Source organism: Sturnus vulgaris, chromosome 1 (genome assembly GCF_052056855.1).
Source record: "Sturnus vulgaris isolate bStuVul1 chromosome 1, bStuVul1.hap1, whole genome shotgun sequence".
NCBI lineage: Eukaryota > Metazoa > Chordata > Aves > Passeriformes > Sturnidae > Sturnus > Sturnus vulgaris.
This window is the reverse complement of record NC_142243.1, coordinates 123,032,598-123,049,744: the sequence shown is the minus strand read 5'-3', so window position 1 is coordinate 123,049,744 and position 17,147 is coordinate 123,032,598. Positions and strand designations below refer to the sequence as shown.

General features: G+C 40.9%; 1 protein-coding gene and 2 long non-coding RNA genes across 9 annotated transcripts in view; 2 read left to right on the top strand and 1 right to left on the bottom strand.

The window, feature by feature from the left end:
- The window catches only part of C1H8orf34 (chromosome 1 C8orf34 homolog), a 148,719-nt gene extending 135,135 nt beyond the window's left edge, over positions 1-13,584 (bottom strand). For all 7 annotated transcript variants that reach the window (XM_088176012.1, XM_088175971.1, XM_014873007.2 and 4 more), the window contains exon 1: positions 13,450-13,584. In XM_088176012.1, the coding sequence (XP_088032138.1) occupies positions 13,450-13,518 (69 nt within the window). In that variant the 5' untranslated portion in view covers positions 13,519-13,584. The remainder of the gene's footprint in view (positions 1-13,449) is intronic.
- Positions 13,585-13,588: 4 nt separating this feature from the next.
- The window catches only part of LOC148225494 (uncharacterized), a 57,765-nt gene continuing 54,206 nt past the window's right edge, over positions 13,589-17,147 (top strand). Inside the window, exon 1 of the long non-coding RNA XR_015807662.1 lies at positions 13,589-13,672. This is a non-coding gene — a long non-coding RNA (uncharacterized LOC148225494). The remainder of the gene's footprint in view (positions 13,673-17,147) is intronic.
- On the top strand, positions 14,202-16,734 carry LOC148225495 (uncharacterized). The gene is made up of 2 exons (XR_015807663.1): positions 14,202-15,043; positions 15,512-16,734. It is a non-coding gene; the product is annotated as an uncharacterized LOC148225495 (long non-coding RNA).

Below are 17,147 nucleotides of genomic sequence, written 5' to 3'. Positions count from 1 at the left end.
CCTTCATGGATTATCTCTATTTCAAGTCAAATTAAAATAGATATTTCTGCTACTTAAGGCGAAGAAACTTCTGAGAATGATGATTCAATCACAGACTAAAAAAAAAATTTAAAAATTGAAGATTAGAAACACACAGTGAAAAAGAGTTGCAGGTGTCCATTTTAACCTAAACAGTGCAGCAGGCTAGAAGCATACAGGTTTAGAACACAGTATCAACTGTGAAGAATCAGGCAGGAGAGACACAGCAGTAAAATTACACAGGAAGAAAGTGTTAACACTGAGTGCAGAGGTACCCATGTGCTACATGGCTCCAGTCGCTTTCCAGGGTGCCCAAACTGCTTCCCACTGGCACTACCAGATTCATTGCTCCGTCTCAGCCCTGAGAAATTACAGTCACTGCCTGTCTCCATCTAAATCTAAATGGATGCCCTGCATCTATGGCTGCAATTTGGGGAGGTACTCCCAGGCTTCCATCTGGGATTCTCCCAGAAATCAGGCCCTTCAGGGTCAGGGTTTCAAAACAAACACACACACACAAGGATGAGGTCTGAGCCCAGGAGATGACACCATCTACTGAGGATGAACACCACGCTGCCCAGCTGGCTGCTCCTATGACAGAAAAGATTACCCTGCTGCAAATGCATGCTCCAAGATCCTCTCCACAGATTTACTTGTTCACCTCGTTTACTGTCTGCGTGATGCCTTGGAATAAGACTCAAAACTCATCAGACAGATCTCCTTTGCAATATGTCCAGACAATTTCTGTCACAATAGGGCATCTTTTCCTCACTACAGCCAGAAGATGAAAATGCAATATGAAAATAATAGATATTTGCAGCAGATAATATTTTTTTTTACTCACGTTTGGCTACTAGAGTCACAAAGGAAAAAAAAATTTAAAAAAAATTTAAAAGAAGCTTTAACCAGTGCACAAGTGCCTTTAGATGTCATAAATCAAAGAGAGAGATCTGATCATCATCATAAGAGACAAAAACCTCTCACTCTACTTCCCTGCTTTCTACAATTGTATTGCCTAAAGCACCATGAGGAAGAATACATCGCCATATAACTTCTGCACAGAAAGAGTCACTAGAAAACTTCCTTCAGACAAGACACTTCCTCCTTAGAGGAAGGATGTTCTGTAATCATGCCCAGAAAAGAATTCTTCAGCAAAAGACAACTGATGAGCAGAAGTGAACATACAGTTGAACTGTAGGAGGAAAAATACCAAACTTTGTTGACCACATACAATAGATATATCGTGGATGACATCTAGGCTCATGTTTAACAGAAGAGGTTCTAATGCCATTATTTGTTTAATTAGAACTAACTTACATGCCCGAGTCCTTAAAAAAACCCACCCAGGGAAGTAATGTGGAAGAACTCACAGTAGCTCTAAAGAGCAGCTGAAAATGGAGAACTGTGTCAATACCAAGCTGCAAAAAAAAAAGGCTCTGAAAAGGCACGATGTCAGACAGCACTATTTGACCTCTGAGGCCAAGTGCATTGGTTGCACAGGCTTAAGGCTGACACTTCTATCATGCCCACAAATAAAGTAGGTCTGAGATAATGGGGACAGCTAAATAAATACTAGCTTACGTAAGCTGGATACGCTTTCCATTCTGTAAGTTATAGATTAGCTAAGCTACACATGTGATGGCAAAATTAAAACCATTTTAAAATAATGCAAAGCACAATTATGAAATAAGAAAAAAAAATATTTATCAGTCTGTGTGTACCAAAAATAAAATCTAATGAATATATTTTTTCTGAATGAAAAAGTAGCAGAAAAAAATATTTTAAAGACATTAAAAAATGTGAGTACTAATAATTAGATCATATGGATAAACTTACTAAAGTCACTTTCTAGCCCAAACAAGGTAACTTTAACACATACACAGAACTGGTATGTTTCTTAAAAGTGTCATTTGCACTTCAACTATCTCCTCCATATAAACTGTCACTATGGATTTAGTCACCATGCCCTCACTAGCCTACCAGGGACATGACCTGCAACATCCAGGAGCTGTCCTCTGGCTCAAGTTTTCAAACAAAGGACTAAAGTTCTATATTTTACAAGAAAGCTAGAGCCTTAGGTGGATATTTAAAGAGGTACTGCTGTACTGGCAATTGGAGACTTTCTATGGGTAGCAACAGTAATTCTTAAGGACAGATAATTGAATTATACCTAGAACTGGAGTTAGGCCCTTCATTTCTCATCAGACACTTCTACCATCAAGACTGCAATGGCTTAGGCAACTAAAAATAATTTTATTTCTAGAAGCTGAAATCTGGGTGATTTTAGATGATGATAGGGTTTTGGAGCTGTGGAGCTACTTTTAATAACAGCCAAAGCATTATTAATCTGATTTTCTAATGCTTTTTTATTTAGAAAACAATGTCTGTGAGTCACTGGTATACATTTTTTGTTTCCGAGACTGCAAAACAACTTCCCAACACTGACAGCGATTGCCCAATTAAAGCTTCCTGATGATTTGATTGCTCTTTATTTAACATTATACTAAATCTGCCTGGTTATGAGTGAAAGCCTTCCTCTTGTAAATCAGACTCTCACAATTGCAGCAGGGCTCCCTGTGGGAATACAGCATGCTCACATGGACTGTGCTGCAGCCTTGAGACTTGTCAGTGCTCTGAATTGCCACACTAAGCAGCGGAGAAGGAGGGAGAAATCAATTTTTTCTTGATTGTATGGCACCAATTAATGGGATTAATAGCACAACCAGGCACTGAGGCAGCATAAAGAAAGAAGAAAAAGCAGAAAGCCCAGAATGAGCTCAGGGTCTTGCTGTGAAAACTCCTAAACCATGTGAAGTCCATAGGAACCAGAGGGGTTTGCAGGCTCTATGCTGACACACAAGACAAAGGAAGAGGAAACACAAGCACAAAATAATACGTGATAATGCAGCAGGACAGCATCAGCAGAAGTAGGAGCTGTAGCCAGATAACTGACTATCATTTTAGTATCCTAACTACTATATTTTTTATTTCCTCTTCTTACTAGTTGACTTTTTATTCAGTGTTTAAGTAAATGTTAAGTGAATCTTCATTCTGGCCAACTTAATTTTTGTAATCTTTTTTCTATTATCACAGGGAAACATGGAATAAAATAAATTCTCTTGAGTTTCTTTTTCTCCCCTGCTGCCTTTTTCTTTTAGGTATTCCTCCCTTAGGGAATAAGAAATCAAGATTAAATCTCTTACTCTAGTAATTTAGTCTTATTTTTGTGTTTATCTCTCTGCACTGCTCCTTATTGGTAAGTCTACATGCAGCCTTTGTCTCCAAATCACTTCACTGTCTTACACTTTATATTAGACTACAGGCATTACTATCAAATGGCATTATTCTGAATCATGACACACTTAGGAGGAGCTCTGAAACCCCTTTTTAAATTTTTTAACTGGGGTTTCTGCATCATGCAAAAGTATGTCCTCAGCACAATTATGGGTGGTGGTTCATATGGGCACACCAGAGGAATTTCTGCATCTGCAAACCTTGGTCTTCTCCTCAGCTTGAATTTCCCTGGACACCTCTGCTTCATCCTCATTACATAGGAAGGACAAGACTCTTCAGAATCCTTAGCAGGACGAACAGGTCACACTGGGTATATGGAGCATGTCATACGCAACTGCAATGGACACATGCAATGAACACAATGTGTCTGGACAGGAACACACAATACCTGCTGTATTTATATGGGATCTGTGTCCAGCACACACAGGATTTTCAGGCCTGACCCAATGTTTCAGAGTGTCTGTATGCATTTCATAGAGCATGTACATGCACACACATTTCAGTCTGAGAAATCCCAGTATATCCAGTCATGGAAATTATCCATCTCTCTTTTCTTCTCCATCAAATGAAATAATATCCTTAATTACACAAAAGCCCCCAATTCCATCTCTACAAAACTATCAGAGTCTCCATCATAAACCTTTTCTCCTCCTAACTGGCCTAAGCATAATTGCTTCTACAGATTGTCTTCAAAGGTCACCTACAGCTGAAACTACCCTTCCTTTTCAGTTCTATGAACGATCTCTCAAGTCTCCAGAAGAGACTGCTTCCACTTATTTAGGCTCCTAGGATGAATTCTGTTACCAACAACACAGAACAGCTTTTCTGCATTAGTGCACCAAAAAGAAAATGAGACTTTTACGGATCATTCAGAATTCCTTTCTTTGATATAAATACCTGACCTAAGGAATATTTCACAATCATCCATTTACATCTCCACTCATATAAATGTCAGTAGAGGCACAATGCCTGTCAAACTGGAGTGTAGTGCCTTCTTAAGGAAGGAGTTCATGACACAGGAGCCAGTGTTAATAGTGGTCCTAAGGACACTTGGAACTCTCTGGCAAATCCACGCCTAAGTAACACATCCAAGATCAAGTACTAGACGTATGAGCCAGACACTGCAAAATATGCATACTCTTTACATAGTAAGTTATATTTTCTTGTATTTTCCCTTTCTCACTCTTTGGTTATAGTCTTAGCAACAACCAGCACTAGAACATTTCTTTTAAAAAAAGGAAGTACAGATTCCAGGTAACCATTTGACAGTAGGGACTATTATAAAAATAAAATAGAAAAGAAAGAGAACATTCTGGCAATGTAGCATTAATCTTTTTCATCTCATCCCCTCCCATTTCCTATCCTTTCTCACTCTTATGCTCAATGTAGTCATATGGTCTGTTTCCTCCTAATTTGTTCAGCCATCCTCCCTAATTATTCAATTCCCTCTTCTGCTCCTTCACAGAATCAACTGGGGTCCATTACATTCCCCCAACCTATGGAGAACTGCACCTTTAAAAGACGAGATCCATAGGAAGCTAACAAGCACACAAGCTTTGCAGATCTCTTATGCTCACCTAGTAGCTTAATACTGGAGAAAAGCAGTTGTCCTTCTGTCCCTCCCTTCACCCTCAGGCCACCTATATTTTCTCTCCCAAGTCAATGCCACATTCCTCATCAGACTATGTGGTGACCCACTGAGCTCAGCCTACTGAACAACTTTCACTTCTTTGTAGGTTTCATTTTCTTCTATTTCATATTCCCAAGCTGGGTAAATGTGACATGACACAACCACCAGTTCTGGAACAAGGACAGCAGGAATGTGCAGCCAGAAATGAAGATGAACAAGATCAGCAGCAAATGGCTATTAAATCAGCCTCATAGCCCATAGTCCTGAATACTAAACCATCAGAATGTCTGGAGTAAAACAAACTATATGAGGAGGAAAGATTCAATTAAAAAGGTTCCAACACAGTTGAAAGACCCAAACTCTCATGATTCCTGCCCCAGAAAGCAGCTCCTACAAAAGCCAATAAAAGAACTATTGTACAGCAAGTATATTGTACCAGACACTAAAGAGAAATATGGTTTATGAATAGAGTGATTTCATTTACTGAATATTGCAGGGAGCTGGAAAATGAGGAAAGAGATAGGATGTTTCACATAAATACACAATTAAAAGTTTCCAGTCTCTGTACGAACAGAAATTTTGTAAGAGGTGGCTAATGTAAAATAGCCTTCTATTTATCATGGGTAATGCACATGTATTCTTCATTTTCTATGTGCATTTCTCATAACTGTAACACATCTCCTCATAGTGCTATATATGCTATATTTATGCCAAAATCTGGGGTGGTTCACCAGAAGCTCCATGTTTAAGGCAAACATAATGAATTTTATGTGAATAAGGGAAGAAAACTGCCCAAATCAGTAGAAGAGCAAAACCAGGGGCATCATAACTACAGCCAAACAATTCTGCCTGAATATTTATAGATACAGTAAGTATTCAGTGAAACTGAGTAGACAAAGGAGAATTGACACAGCACAGCATACAGGACCTGACGCAAAAGTTAAGGTCATCAAAAATGTGTCTGCTGCAAGCTTTTTAAAAGGATACTGCCCTCTATACTAAGAGCAGATTTGGATATTGGGTTGTCTTGGCAAAGGCATAGGTGTGCATTTCAAGTGATCATGCTCTTTACCTGTGTCCTAGGATAAAAATCTCTAATCCTTGTTTCTCCTATCAGCTGTGTGCTGCTTTTCATCGCCTTTAGTAATGTGTGAGACAGCCTACTGCCTTAGTCAGGAGGCCAAGGGTTTCCTAACAATTGTATTTGAAAATGTTTTTGCTTTCACTGATTTTTAACCACATCTTATAGTTTAGGCAGAGGAGATTCTTAACATAGAACCTATCCTTCTGTCATACTTCACAGCCCATACTAACATTTCTGAGGAGAAAAAGCATTCATCTGTTCAAGGGGGGTAATGCAGAAGATAACACCTCATTTTTGTCTGAGTAATTATAGATACTAAAGTGTTTGGGTAATGTTTGTTCCAAAAGTTGATGAACATAAAAATGCTTCCAGCCACCTCTTGTAGTCCAGAGGTAAAAAAAGTATCTCTATCCCTCCTCACTCATACAAAAGCCCATGTGATATTTTATTTTTCTGAGAAATCATAAGATTTTTTAAAATATATTGAAAACCACGGTACGAAAAAATTCCAAGTAATCATTAGACAATTAAAATGAGAAATTAGCCTCCAATTCTTTATTTGCATAGATAAGACAAGTGGAAAGATGCAAGTGAGAATAAAAGACATCGGGAAAAAAGGAAAGAATATTGATTCAAAATAAGAACAAATTGCAAAAGAACATGATGTCAAAATACTTTCAAATATTATGCTACTAACTCAATTTAAACATTATGTTTCTAGCTTCCATTTACTAAGTTACACTTTTAAAATAAGGAACACTAATAACAGGTGTCTGTCTAGGTGTTTCTTTTTAGTCAGCGCCATGATAAAGCAGATAACTAAGAAAACCACTTGCTCCAGAACAATAAAATAGCACATCATGTGTGGCAGAAATGCTGGTTAAGGTAGTAGCTGCTTCCTTCCCTCCCAGAAGCTCCTAGAAAAACAGAAGGCTGAGACTGGTGACTCAGGAGTATGGATAGTATCTAGCCCACTTGGAAAAACATAAATAAGTAACACCAAAGAACACGTTAGAAAAAATGATAGGCTGAGTTAAAACCATCAAGGTATTTTACTTTTTATTTGCCACTTAACATTTGATCTTTTGTACCAAAAAGACTGTATTAATCAAAAGAAACAAAACAATTGAAGACCTTACTTCAACACTGTTAATGTAATCCGAAACTTTGAAGATACTTCCTAATGTGATAAAACACAATGAAATAAGACCAGTAGTAATGGGCTTATTTTGATCCAGATCGAATAATTATTAGATTGAGTTGCCATAAAAAATTTACTATCATATCTGTTCGCTTTATCCCTTACCATTGAGCAGACAGGCTTTGCTGATACGGGATGGTGAGAGCTACTCATCTGAGAACTACTTTTCATTTTCCCAGGTATTTTTTGATGCAACATAGTTATGCCTTCTGCTCTCCCTCTCAAGAAACGAAGTAATTGTCATTCTGAGAGTCTTAAAACATTATAAGTTTATGTAACAAAAGGATGCTATTATGATACTGTCACCTTATCATTTTGTATTTTAGATATAATTCTTCCAATTTAACTACTACTTGGATTTTTATTTATTTCGGTGTCTATTGCAAAAGAATTTTTAAAAAAGTAATTAAGAGAGCCCACTTTTCCATTTCAAGCAAGTAATATTTTTGCCATTATGGAAACAAGGTTTATGTGATTACTATCTGTGTTCTTGGCCACAAAAGTGCATACCTGTATCTATGATCTCTTTCACTGTCTTTTTCCAATTTGCTTTTAAACTCTTCAACTAACTTCAGACAAATTCCCAGAGGAGTCACACCACAAAAATGCAACTCCTTTTAAATGCTGAGAGATTAACTAGTCAGGTAGCAAGACAGTGTAATTTTCCTCATTCAGGAACATTTTTTTCTTAATCTTAGATTACACAGGAGAGTAGAATTATGACTGCCTCAAGCACACAGAAATTTCTGACATTTGCATCTTGTTGGTCACCACAAAAGCCAAGTAATAAGCATAAAGCCATTGGTTACAGAACTGTTTGTTAATGGGAAAGGGTGCTTCTGTAGTATTAATTAGGGTCTTTCACTTGTTTTCCCTTAAAGATAACTATGTCTAAGGCAACTATGAAACTATATGAATTCTCCAAAACGCAAAAGACATGTCTATACCATTTTTCCCTTTGACTTACATTCCCCTTAAATAGGTCTTTTACTTCAGTGCAAGTTAAGGCTACAGTAACACTCTACTGTAACATGCACCAACAAAAATAAAAATTAGAACTTAAATGTGAATCCCTATCCCCTACTGTGTAAGACTGCAGCATTTCTACATCATAAATGGTTTCCACACATCCTTTGAAAAACAGCTAACACCGGCTTCATTGCAACAGACATGGCCAGGCTGAAACAATGTCACTGGGTAATCAGCTAGTGCTGAAAATGATCCTTGTGATGTCTAAGTACGGAAAAACTCAGCCTTACAAAGGCTCCACCTAGCTCCTTGAAATCAAATCCTTCACTAAATACATTTGTGTAATCCATAATACAGACCCTTTCACACTAGCAACAGAACCTAACCCATTAAGTCACCAAAATACTCAAAATTTTGAGGTTTTGAGCAACCTCAAAAGAAAACAATTCTTTGAGGACATCTCTGTAATTCAAATTGCAGATATTACAGCTTAAAACATAATTTTATACTGTGAGAAATGATGAACTGGTCAATTAGACATTCACGTTTACAGTATCTACCTTTGTGTATTTAAGAACCAAGGGTAAGCCTTGTTTCAGAAGACAGTCCAAAACTCCAAAATTCGTCCCCAAACTTTGACTTAAGTCAGTCAGAAGATGCACTGTAGATAGTGTTCATCATCAAACAGGCTAAGGTTTAATGAAGCTTTTCACTAAGGTTTAGTGAAAAGCGTAGTTATTTTATTTAAATAAAGGACACCACGGCATAATATACACCAATAATGCTATTTCATTTAGGGAAAGAAAAATCATCACAGATTTTTTTTTAAAAAAGTTTCCCATTGTATTTGCTTCGGTAATTATGTCTGCCAAACAAACAGCAACAACAAAAAAACAAAACTAAGGGTGGTATTATGAAGCCTTTATGTTGTCTGAAATAAAAATTACAGTCCTAACCCCACATTACTTGGAGAATAAAAAATCTTAGGTAACCAGGGGTTTGGCATGTTTACTTTGAGAAGAGTTATTTTGGCCTTTTATAACTCAAAGAAATTACAGTTCTTGGGTTTGCATAATAACAATGTACCTGCTGGATGCTTTTTTAGCTGCAGCTCTAGAAATAAAAAAATTCCAAAACACTAAATTTATCTCAGAGCTCTTGAAGATTTATTGCAATCTGTTCTCAAGTGTGCTGATCCAGCTTTCAAATTCACAGAAACTAACTGTCAAGTTGCCCACATGACAGCACAACTGGATGCTAAGAGATACAGCTGTACAGAAGAATAGGTGTATGGATACAGGCAGCAGGATTATTCATTGAGATTATTAGCACACAAAAAGAACTTGTTGGATTGGATGCTTGAAATGCAAAGTGGGTCAGTACTTCACTCAGACAGAAATGAGTGGGTGCTGATTCTGAATACTCCGTCCTAGCCAATTTCAGGCACATAGCTCCTGTTCACATTTTAGAATGACGGGAAAAGAAACAACAGTGAAGCTTCATCACGGAAATAATTCATATTTAGAATTCTTGTTGCATTTCAAGTTAATGTGAAAAAAAAAATCTAAAAAATCAGGTAGTGCCATGGTATGTGTTACCACAAAAATCCCAGAAAAGAGGCATTTCTAAAGGGCATTCCTCAAGTCTAAACTCGTTGTCTAACCACAGTATTCTCTGATGCCAACATTCTCTTACAGAAAAATGTCTCAGCTTTCAAAAAGAAAAGAAAAAAGAAAAGAAATCCACAACACAAAAAACTACACAGCAGGATAAGGATTCTCACGAAACCTGACATTATGTAAGGGGTTAACTTAAGACTTACTTAACTTACTGTCAGCACTAACAACACCTTCATGCCCTGGGGCATTTAGAAGTTGAGCTATAGGTTCACAGGAATCTTACCTGCAAAAATCTTGGGGAACTGAAAGATGAAATGTCAGAGAAGTAACAGTTTTGAAAAGCCATGACTTGGGGACATACATTCGAAAGGGAAAAATGAGGCTGAAGCATCAAAGTTGTTTTGCAACCTGTCTTAAATCTCAAAATTGACACAGTCTCAGATGCATACAGTAATTCCCGCCCACCTTCCTTCCCACCTCTAACCTGTAAGTAAGAATTTACCTTGTAAAAATGTTTGGAATCAAGTCAATCTGTGCTGAGTAACCATTCATAGCTGAGTGCATAGGGCTTCCTACTATGTGTTAACACATACTGGTAGTCAGTAGAAGACCAATGCCTGCTGAGTCAGCTTAAGCTCATTAATTCTTTCTCCAGGAGGTTACTCCTCACATTTCTTTACAGAGAAGGAAACAACTTCCTAACCAAGGCAGAGCCTAAGGTCTTCCTATATCTCATGTGTCAGCACTTACCTTGAACACTTCTCTTTCACACAAATTAGGAAGATAATTCAAGTGTCAAATCACACAAAACTTCAGCAAAGATGTTCTTAAGTAGGTACTGCTGGTTAATGAAGTACAAAAATCCCTAACCACTGTAACAGAAAGCCACAAATACAGGACAGAATGGAGAAAAGAGACATAACCAGGATAACTGCAAGCAACCGGAACACAATGACCTACTAGCAAGAGCAACTACTGCTCTTAACTGTAATGCAGAGGAATTGTACTTCACCTTCAGTACACCACCAGCTGTTTCATCCATCAGTATTCTGTGCCTCTGTAATTGTCTAAAATCAACGGTGTAAAGTCCCCCAATCACTTATTATTCATTATGCAAGTATGAAATACAATCTGTTTATGCATCACTAGCCCTGCCTTGATCTCAGAAAGCACACAGTTCCTCTCTCCTTGTCCTCCTTTCCTGTGACTGCCCTCAGCTACCCAGTATTAGTCCACGTACTCCCTAAAATGTTGACTTGAAACATATATTGAGCAATTACAGTCACAAGTTGCTCAGCAAATAACACTGGAGAAAACTGAATCCAAGTCCACTCTGCTCTGAGCTGGTATTAGGAATTTAGTACTCCCTGAAAAATAAGGATGGTTGTCATCTATGACAAGTGATAGTTAATTAGCCTCCAGAGCAGAAGTGGTACAAGAAAATGCTAGCTGTTCCTGGATGAAAGACAAAGCACAGGTCTCCTTTTGCAATGTGTCAGAACTTTTAGACACGTGAAAAACTGAGGTGTTCGTGACTATATCTGACTGTGAACACATGGTATTCTTGAAACACCACAAAGCACATCGAATAGGAATACTAGTATAGAATACAAGATTCATCCTCACATAGTCTTTGATGAATTCTCATCAACTTCAAATACCTGTCTTCCTTTTTCTAAGGACTACAAGATCAAGCACAGGTTGCAGATCTTCAATAAACTGTTGAGAACAAAAAGTACATTAAAAATTAAATATGTAAGTATATTTTAAATGGCCAATCAGGAAGTAGTAGAGATAAGAATGATGATCTTCCTCCCCTCAGTGTAATGGATTAAAATAACTGTAAACAGCTGCAGGAATGCTATACCCCTAGATCTTAAAACCAGTCACTAGTATTCAGGTGTAAGTAGATTACACACCAAAAAGTTTTCCTAGTATAGAGGAGTGCAATGAGAACCCGTAGACAGCCTGCAGCGTTGGCAAAGAGCCTTTCACAGATTCTTTCTATCACAATGAAATTCCTACATTAGTGAAATACGTGGTGATACATGAAATGCAGAAACAAACACAACTTCTTAATCTTTCTCTCCACTGATAACTGAAACATCCTACAAGAATCCAGAGACAACCATCTTATACTACAGAGAAACTAGGTTAAAACACAGTGACTCAGAACAGGGATGTCAAGCGGTTCGCTTGAATTTTAATGTGTAAACCAACGGGTTAAGGAAATTTAGAAGAAAGTGAGAGCTGTCAAGGGCCTAACTCTTGAACAACCCCAAAGCACTGAATTCCCATTGAAATAAACAAGAGTCAGTTATGTATGTAGACCTCGCGACATAACTGATTGAACAGAATTTTATTCAGGAATTGAACCACACAAATGTTTCCATTTTTATGAATTCTTTAACTAGAAAAATCACCTGCTGTTCCCTAGTACCCTGTTACTGTTCCATCAAATGGGGCTTTATATATTGCAAAATAAAAATATCTAACACTGCTAGCACTGAACCGGCAGTCTATTTCAACAGCCTATGCACACAAAAAAATATAAAGCCAGACCATTCGTGAACAATTTTCTAGCAAAATTTGACCCTTTCTTATGGGGGGGTAGCAAAATACACACTGAAGACGAGGTATCCACCACGCCAGAATAAGAGATTTCACACACAGTAAGCTTGATTGAGAGCAAGTTAAATACTGAAAAAGGGAGACTTGTGCCTCGTGATAATACTGCCAGAGTGCAGTGCATAATATATGTGCATTTAGATATTTAAAACTGCATGAGAAACAGGATGACAAAATGGTAATAATCACGATTGCTCTAGTACCCTTTCAAATTCTAAGTATTCACAGCTTATGCACTAAAATAGTAAAATATGCACATCTCTGCATCTACAAATCCCTGCAAGTGCATCGTTGTAAGAAAACGGAAAAATAGAGCAAAAACACGGTGTGTGACTGCAGATGAAAATTTCAGAAAACACCATGGACACGGACTTTTCGCAGGACAGACTTCTTTCCGAGTGTTCGATGCAGAGGGTGTGTTTCCCGGTGGGAGGCACCCACCTGTCCCTCACCGCTGGCCGGTCACGGAGGGGCAGCGCCTCGGGGCTCGCCCGCGGGCCGTGCGGCGCTCGGTGCCCGGTGCCCGCTGCTCAGCGCTGCCGCCCTGGAGACGGGCGGGTTTGGAAGCGCCGCCTCCCCTCGCAGCGCACGGCGGGTGCGCGGTCGGTCCGCGGCTCCCCGCGGCCGGACGGCGGGGCCGGGCGCTGTCCCGCGGCCACCGGGGCGAGGTGGCAGCGCCGCGGGGGCGGCCCCGGGGACTCGGGCCGGAGGCACCTGTTTGACGACCCGCGCGGAGCAGAGGGCGGCGCGTCCGTGGCGGGGCAAAGGAGCGGGGCACATCCTCGGGATAGCCGGGAAGGGACAGGTGCGCGGAGCTCCGGAGGGGCGTGGAGGGAGGGACATGAGGGCACACGCGTGGTGCGGGGCGGCAGGACAGGGCGAAGCAGCTGCCGAAGCAGCACCTCAAACTCATCCTCGCCCCTGCGTTAACCTGGGCTGAGCGGTGACACCCCCGCCCTCACCGCTGCCCGCCGCGGAGGAGCCGGCCGGCAGGAGCGCACCTTACCTCGAAAAGGGGACCGATCTTATTCTTCTCCAGGTAGGCTTGGATCCTAGTCTGCTGGTGAGACGCCATGAAGAGCTCCGGGGGCGGGGGCTTAAGCTCGTCTCCCCCGGCGGCGGCTGCAGTCCCTCCGGCTGCTGGCGGCTCACTCCCCCGCCGCACAAGGGCTGCCACAGCGGGAGAGGGCGGAGGCGCTGCCAAAGTCCCCGGGACGGAGCTAACTCAGGTAACTGGGGGCGGGGGAAAGGAGCCGGGTGCCAGTCGCCCGCTTAGCCGGGCGCGGGGCTGGCTGCCCTTAGGGAGCAGCGGGCGGGCGCTGCCTGGAGCGGAGCATGGTGCAGGGAGGAGAGGAGCTGCAAAGGCGGCCCCCGAGCCCGCGCCGCTCCGTGCTGCGTGTGTCTGTCAGTCCGTCTCTCTGTGTTTTCTCTGCCAGGCAGCGCCTTGGTGACGGGAGCGGCCGCGGCTGCCGCCCTCGCCACAGCGCCGCTGCCGAGGCCGATAGCCGCGGGCTCCTGTCAGCTCCGCGGCCGCCGGCGCCCGTTGACGCCCGGGCTCGGCGCACAAAAGGCGGGAGCGGGGGAAGGGGGAGGAGAGCGGGCGGGAGGCGGGGGCTGCTCTGCCTCCGCCGCTCCCCTGCCCGCCCGGGGACGGGCTTGCCCCCGGCAGAGCCGCGGCCCCCCCTCCCTGCCGGCGTGTGCGGGGCCCCCACCTGGCTCCGGTGCCCCGGGTGGGGTGAGCGCCGCGGGCCGCCCCGCGTCAGGCACCTGAGCGGCACGCGAAAACTTCAGCTGGGGGAAGGTCGCGGAGGAGTGGAACGAGTCGCGCTGCTAGCAGGGAAGGGGGATGCAAGGACTACAGCTAGCGCTTTTCCTTCATTTCTGTTTAAATTACCTTTAAATCTTAAAATGCTACCTTTCTTACGATGCCAATAAAATTCCCAATTAGGTGCAATGAGCATCTTAATGGAATAATTGGAGTAGCTATGTAGGTGCATCCTGGTCGCAGGTTGTGTTGAGTTCCAGCAAGCAGCCAAGGGCGCTCGGCCAAAACGCGAAGGAGCAAATAGGAAATACTCAGCTGGCTTCAGAGAGTAGTGAGTTAATGGCTACATCAAAGAATCAGTATTTATCCTGTCTTCAAGTAGTTAGTATCTCACCATTTCTGGAAGCAGGATCATAACCAGCTTTTTTTCTCTCCCGATTTAGAGAAGAACAAACAAAAACATGCTTCTTGGGGTTTGACACTTCTATTCTTCTGCAATAATTGATTCTTCTGCGCTAACATTAACCTGTTTGGTAAAAAAAAATTACTTTTTTTTTAATAAGGATTTTTTTTTAAAGAGACAAAACAGCTTTGAAGACTATTGGGAACATTCAGCACATCTGCTGAATCAGGCTGCCTGTTCCCAATCAAGCAGTGTTCTGCAAATGCAAGAGTACAAGCGTCTCCTGATTCAGAAACCGCTAAAGAAAAGAATTAATTTTGTCAGAAGTCAAAAGATCCTGAGTTCCGCTCCCGTAGCCATTGCCTGTTGTTTGACTTCAAAGTCCTCCGTACTGACCTAAACCTCAAGCTTCTACCTAGAAGGAGGTCAGGTGTAAGTGTATTATAAAGAGCTTGCAGCACATCCTGTAGTGTAAGCAATAGCCTGTAGAATTCTTTAATGGTTTGCTGTAATGTGTTCATCCCAGTCTTACTGAGGCAGTGTTTGTTTCCATAGTAGTCACTTAAAAATGGCACATTTTTTTATTTGGATTCTTAGTGGGTAGTCTTCAAAAATTCATATCAGCTCAGAATTTTAGCGTATCTTCTTCCACAAAGTACTGCCTGGTGCCACTTAAATAATATGGTGCTAAGCTAGTTTAATCAGCCTAATGAGGATCATACACTCATAAGGTAATTGGCAGTGATGCAGGTTCTCTACAGTGGCTCTAATGATTTCCATCAGATGAGGATATTTGTGAAATTTCATAAATCTTGCCAGAACCCAGACTGCTCCAACAAATAACTTTGTAAAATTATGCCCCCTCCCATGATGCAAAAATGAGAACATATGTTTCTATAGCCCTGCACAGACTGACTTCTCAAAGTAGCAGCACTTCCAGACCTGCTGGGATATGGACATATCAGAACCTGCAAACTGTCACTGCTCTGTGTAGACCAGGAAGAGGACTGAAGAAAAGAAACAAGACTGTCAGCAATATGAATAGAAAAGAGAATTTATTAAGAGAGGTTTTAAATATAGCATAACTGTCTATGGTTGCATATTGTACAATTAGATAGATGCCAAGATCTAATTGTTAAAACATCAGAGTTTTGAGGATTTCTGTGTTTTGGTTGGTTTTTTTCTTTCCTCCCGCTGAATCACAGAATGATTGAGGTTAGAAGGGACTGGTCTAAGCCCCCTGCTACAGCAGACTCACAGCTCGTTACCCAGCACTATGTCCAGGTGACTTTTGAGTATTAACCAAGAATGCTGGATTTTTTTTTTTGTCTGTTGTCATTGTTGCTTCCTTTTTCCCTAGACCATTTTTCCTTCTCTTAATTCTCACCCCGACGTCTAATCTAGATTTTCCAGTTGGCTTGGGAGACACAATAGCAGTCCTGCTGCAGCTGGGAAAGCTTCCAAGGCCAAATGCAGAATTAGCTTTCTAAACAGACATGTCTTGTAACCCCACAGCTCCCATGAGACTTAAGTGACAGGTTATCCTTTGATGTGGATTAGGTATTTTAGGGAGACACAAAGACTGTTCCTTACCAAGAGCTTCATGCTACTGTTACCTAGCTGAAGGTCTTCAGCAGTTCCGTGACAGTAAAGCCTTCTGAGTGCTAAAATATGGGAGTTCATGTGTCTCCTGCAGAGAGCACAGGCTGAGTGACACGGTATTATAGGAAAAGGAACTTCACTGATAGCACTCTTTTCTCTTTTTTTCCCCAAAAAACCGCAAAAACTGTTGCTAGATTTAAAACAAGCCACACCAAGACAGCAATCAATAAATACATGTGATTTGCAAATAAGCACAGAAAGCTGGATATGTGCCTGCTGTCCTCTTAGTTGTTAGGAGAAAAACATTTTAAAAATGTAATTAAGATCTTCTAAGTTTTTGAAACTGGTATTAAAACAGTCTTTTAAAATTAGCTTTCATCTTAAAACCAAAGGAAAAAATCTCTTGAATTAAAATTACTGTTTTAGGCATGCCTGAATTTTTGTTACTTTCAGCAACCTTTTTGTATGAGCAACTGAACACTAAATTACTTTAATAAAATACAGTCTATGTATTGCGCTTCGCTATGGTCCTGGATTTGTGTGTATTTTTCTTTCAGGAGCAGTATACAGTGTGCACATCAACTGAACACTCAGCAGTGAACTGCAAGAGCAGAAGTGACTGAAAAAAATTGCACACAGACATCAAAAAATGAAAAGTATCCCAATTTAAAAATATATTTGCCTCACAAAACAAGATTCCCAAAAAACAAGGAGAAGGATCCAAAAGAACAGAGCTAATTTTAAGATGCTTGTGACCACATTCTATTCAGTTCTTATCCTGCGTCTGTGCCTGTGATATCTGAGCTCCCTGTTTCTTATCATCATATGTTGTTGGGTTTCTCACCCTTCGCTCTTTTCTTCAAGAGAACAGTGTGCATTTTTTGATAGGTCATTTCTAGTTTGACTTACTCAATTCAAGGACTTCGCTAAAGTA